Below are 5,719 nucleotides of genomic sequence, written 5' to 3'. Positions count from 1 at the left end.
ACTAAATGCTTGGAAGTTGAAACTTTGATTATTCTATTTTGATTGAAATGAATTTGAAATTTAATTGATTGACAAAATGAGTTGTTTATATTTTATTTTGAATATATATTTCTACATGTGTAATGTGTTTAGTATGATACACTTGAGATCTTTTTTTAATTGTCAAAGTCATAATACTCTACTATATGAGTATATATTAGTCAAAGTTGAACAAACTATGATTACCGATTTACCATACTGTAGAATATCAAAACCGAACTTCAAAATATCGAACCATACCGAATTGAATTAGTATGGTAATGGTATAATGTTTCAGAAACCGAATATCGAAATTATGGTATCAACACTTTGAAAAATCATACCGTACCATACCATGTCATTCCTACATCTAGTTGATGTCAAGTTAAATGACAGATTTATATATTATGTCTTTATAATATCTTCCTTATTTTTATGGTATAAACTTCTTAAACAATATCATACCCTCTTTCTTTCGTTTTGTGTTATACTTTCTTTTTTAGTATATGTGAGAAAATATCATATTTATTAATTAAAAATGATTTAAATTTAAATAATTTTCTAATTTTATATTTATTCCAATAAAAAAAATGTAGGGAGGCTGAATTGCTAATCCTTTGTCAACCTTCCCGATGCATTTTCTGCAATTATGCGTCACATGCTTTGTTGTCTTTGCATTGAGTTGATACAGTTACAGGGCTCTGCCTCTTCCTTCTCGGGGTGCCAAAAGACCCATTCTTATCCATCTATATTTTCACTCTATAAATAGCAAAATTACCCATTGTTTTGCTGAAAGAATTAAGGATATTTTGAGAGAAAAAAAATGTTGGTGATGGGAATAAGCTTGCAATGTTTGATGGACTTGGTGGTAGCTGGATTTTCCCTAATGATTGGGTTGGGGATTTTCGCTTTTATTGCTTCAATTTTATGCTCTGCTGCTTTTTATCAGAATGCAAAGCAACTTTCTTGAAACCCCTTTATGGATTTAGGTATGAAGATTTCTGAATTTATCTTATTTGGGTCTTCCAAATTTTACTTTTCTTGGTAAAAAGTTCTTTCCTTTACTTCAATTTAGCTTCAAAATTTAGTCCAATTGAGAATGATCAGTATAATTCAGAGTAGGTTTCCATTAATTTGTGGGATTTAGTATCGTAGTGTTCAAGCCAGCTTTCGTGCCCATGCACTAATTGCATAGGAACCAAATAACTCTGTCCACCAAAACTAGGACAGATGAGAAGAATCACAATTGTGTTTTTGTGGGATTATTTATATGAATGGTTATTGAGAATTCATTTAGGATTTAGACTTTAATGGAATGATTAATGAAGAATAGCTTACTCCAAATAGTTTTGGTCTGAGATGTTTTTATTGTTGTTGTTTGTACAGTTATACTTTTCCCATTATGAAGATGAGCAGCAACACTTTGTTTGAAGATATGAAAGGCCTTGATTTCATGATCCTATTATACTCTAATTTTGGTGGCTCATTTTATGAACTAATGAATTAATACTAGGGGATATTCATTGAGTACTCTAAATCATTTGATAGATTATAAAACGACGGCAAAATTGATCTAGAATCCTATTTTTTTAATGGATAAGCCTCATGTATATTGCTTGTGGACCGAAATTTGGATCAGGGTGATGCAAAGTACCCTTTAAGGTGTTGAGTTATTCATTTGTTGTAAATGCAGAATGTGAAATTCTATGAGTTTTCTTCTTTGCAAATATCATTTTTTTTGGCCATATTCATCTTGGAGTTGAACTTATGCTGCCTTTGTACCTGTTATTTATTCGGTTATAGGTTGCCCCTATGTGATTGCTAGTATGTAGGGAGATATAGATAAGGATGTGATATCGATAAGGAACTTGTCATGTTTTAACAAAATGACTGAAGATTGTTTAGTAGTAAATGAAGAAGAGAATGCTGGTATTGTTGTATACACCTTGGGTGCATCTTTGAACCGTACAATTTCTTTACGAGCTTGTTCAAATACTCTGGATGGATTTTGCTTTTGACCTCTCTGTGGAGCTGTCAAGATTCTTCTGTGAACTGATTGAGATTTTGGTTAGACAAATCTTAAATGATTGTATTCTCGACATAAGCTTTCTATATAAGATGCTAGAATCCGCTTTGGAAGCACGGTGCTCCTCCTTGTTTTGTAGTCTACAGTCTAATACGAAGTTTATGAAAGGATATCTTATATCTGTCACCTTAAGTCCCCGGCATTCCCACTTTCGTTAGCGCTAAGCAGCCTTCTATATGATGTAATACTCGAGGCAAACTAGAGTATTAAACTAAAAAGGCATGTGTCTCTGGTCAGTCTTAAGACAAGTTGGTAGTGCCTTCTCTGTCTTCAATTATGAACTGTGACATATCCTATAGATGTTAGTGACATAAACAATGACCATATGAGCTCTTGCATCAGGTAGATAAACTCCACGCAGATTTTATAACTTCACTAGGCATGAAACTGAGATAGAATTGTACACAGTTGTCTATATTGAGTGGATCGATAAATATGCATGAAGTTATGATTTGATAAATTGAACTTGGAACTATATAGAAGTGGTTTGTGTAGGACATTTATCATCTTATGTGATTGGAAAGTATTGTTTAGAATGAGGAACCTTTCTTTCCAGAGTGAGCAGTATTTAGTGAACAAAAGGAATGGAAGGACAATCAGTTTGGGGCTTATATGCCTAATGCAAGATCTTTACCTATAGGAGTTTGTGGTTGATAGTTTCAGTCAACTGTAAATCGAACTTCCCAAAAGGGATCAGCCCTCCCCCATCCTCACCCACTCCAAGAAAAGAACAAACGGTAGATTTATTTTAAGGACAGAGGAAATCTGTGAAATTAGTCAGTAACATCTTCTTAGAATTCCCTCTGGCTTCAAGAAAGCAAGAGCAGGCAAAGTTCTGGTACTTCCTTTTTAGATATACTTTTCTGTATTGTATTTTTATAGGGTAATTGTTGTCAATAAACCTTTGTTCTTTCCCCTGTCATATTAGAAAGGAAAAAAGACCTCAACTTGGAGTTCTATTTTAGCCCCGCCTTCGTGAATAAACCATTTCCCTACGGACCATAATTTCACAGGGTAACTAGTGTTAATTATTCATATACATTCTATGGATGTGCTTGCATTTGAGGCGAGGGTCTATTGGAAACAACCTCTCTACCCCGACAAAGGGTAAGGGTAAGGTCTGCGTACATCCTACCCTCTCCAGACCCTACTTGTGGGATTACACTGTTGTTTGCATTTGAGTTCACTTTGAAGAAGTTTTGCTAACGTTATTCCTTCCTTCTGTAGTTATCGGTATTTTCCCATCATAAATTAACTGATTATCGTTTTCATTTATGCAGGATAGAAAAAACATAAGAAATAAAAGGTGTCCTTCCACTATCTCCTACATGAATCTGGCACTCTTGCCTGCTTGTAAGCCAGGAACTGCATGGAGAGATGAACTGAACTGATAAGTAGAGCCCATTTTAACTGTTTTGCTGTTTGTAATAGGTAGAGAAAAGTATGTGCCCTTGGAAAAAAGGCATTTGTTTTGCAATAGAGAAATGAATATGCAGTTTTGAGACAGCCAGCTATTTCCCCTTCTGATATATAAATAGTTTGATGTTTTAGAAAAATAAGAAGGAATTTTTTACAATTCTATCTTTACTGTCTTTGATTCTTAACCAGAGGTCCTCTTTATTAGGGAACGCTATACCCTCTGGGACTTTTCCGTGTGAATTTGGATTTAGTCGGGCTCTAATGTGGGTATCGAACTTCGGGTGGAAAACCAATTCTTAACCAGAGGTCCTCTTTATTAGGGAACGCTATACCCTCTGGGACTTCTTTATTAGGGAATGCTATACCTCTGGGACTTCTCCGTGCGAATTCGAATTTAGTCGGGCTCTAATGTGAGTATCGAAATCCGGGTGGAAAATAAAAAAAACACTAATGGAATGTTAATCATTAAGTGAGTAATTTAAGAGAACATTGATTCTTAACCAGAGGTCCTCTTTATTAGGGAACGCTATACCCTATGGGACTTCTCCGTGCGAATTCGAATTTAGTCGGGCTCTAATGTGGGTATCGAACTCCAGGTGGGAAACCAAAAAACACTAATGGAATGTTAATCTTTAAGTTGAGTGATCGTTTTAGAAATTGGCTCGCACATGTACACAACACTATGATTTTATGTATTATACCTAGTTTTTTATTATTATTATTCTCATCCGGTGTCCAGTACCTACATTGGAGCCCGATTGAATCCGGATTCGCGCTGGGAAGTCCCACATTGGGAGGTAAAAGTGCTCCCTAACAAAGGCGACTATGTACCCAAGAAGACTCGAACCTAAGACCTCTTGGTTAAGGATGAAGGAGTACTTACTACTCCTCCACCACAACCCTCGTTGGTGTATTATACCTAATTAAGGCATGAAACATACATTAGTCAAGCACAATAATAAAATATCAAGGGGGGCCGCACAGTTCAAAATATTATAAATACATTAGCCCATATTGTAAATATAATTTGAATGTTATGTTATTTCTTCTACTATTTCTTTTCTTTAATCAAGCCGCCTCTTGATTGTTATTTTTTCTATTTATAATATTGAAATATATTATTATTTAATAATAAGGTTAAAACAGTGTAAAATGATAAATTACTTCTTGATTAAAGTTATATAAAAATGGTTGATTATACAAGTGTAAACTGAAAAGTACAGCTACAATCTGAGTACAAAATGTTGTTTTTGGGTCATAGATTTTTGAAAATTCTTGTCAACAATTTAACAAGTGGTTGATATTTGACATTTTACAATAATAGTTAACAGAAGATTCTTAAAAAAAATGAATAACAAAGAAATGTCAGCATGACTTAAGATTTGGTTGAAGAATTAATTAAATAATAGCCTCACCTAACATAGAGGTCATAGTTGACTGTCTCCTTCACCTACCAGCCCACCCCACCCATTATTTCACATCATGGCTCTTTTTATTACTAATATAATATTTAATTACTACACTAAAATGATTTTTAGTGTTTTAATGAATAAATGGTAATAGTTTAATTATTGTTAAATATGTGTTTTTAGTAGTATTCTTTATAAATGTTCTTAAAATTTATAACGACATTGGATTCAATGACAATTAACTAATGTGAAGATTTTAATACTCTTTGTTAATGCCCATATTTATTGCCGTTGAAAATTTTTTTTGTTATAGTAAATGTATTGTAAATAGTAGAAGTCTCGAGTTCGAGTCTCCTTCAGTACGGAGTCGTTTTTATTAGGGAGCATTTTAGTCCCAATATGAGACTTTCCGGCGTGAATCCATATTTAATTGAACTTCAATATGGGTACGGGACACTAGGTGAGAAATCATTAAAAAAAAAGTTAATCGAAACTATATCCAAGGGTGTGACCTGTGATCAATGAAGTGGTTGAGAACTCTCATGTTCAAAACTCAAAGGCACAAAAATCACAAGATGATTCTTCTCATATGTTCTAGCCTGGGTGGACAGTGCTATCTGTTATCTATTGATGGTGAGAAATGACCACCCGTGGAATTAGCCGATGCCCGTAAGTGAGAAAACTTAACTAATAAAAGTGTGCGCTCTCTTTAAAAAAAAAAAAGTATAAAAAATGTTGACAAAATATCATCAGTTCAAAATGGACCGTACTATTGGAGATTCATGAG

General features: G+C 34.0%; 1 protein-coding gene across 1 annotated transcript; it reads left to right on the top strand.

Annotated features, from left to right (window-relative positions):
- The first annotated feature begins 825 nt into the window (after nt 1–825).
- Nucleotides 826–997, top strand: LOC125828099 (uncharacterized). Its single transcript, XM_049507406.1, has one exon. The coding sequence runs from the start codon at nt 842–844 to the stop codon at nt 986–988; it is 147 nt and encodes a 48-aa protein (XP_049363363.1). The 5' UTR covers nt 826–841; the 3' UTR covers nt 989–997.
- Nucleotides 998–5,719: the final 4,722 nt, after the last annotated feature.

Source organism: Solanum verrucosum, unplaced genomic scaffold (assembly GCF_900185275.1).
Source record: "Solanum verrucosum unplaced genomic scaffold, falcon-dt-bn FXZP01000053.1, whole genome shotgun sequence".
Taxonomy (NCBI): Eukaryota; Viridiplantae; Streptophyta; class Magnoliopsida; order Solanales; family Solanaceae; genus Solanum; species Solanum verrucosum.
This window is presented reverse-complemented; position numbering and strand designations above follow the sequence as displayed.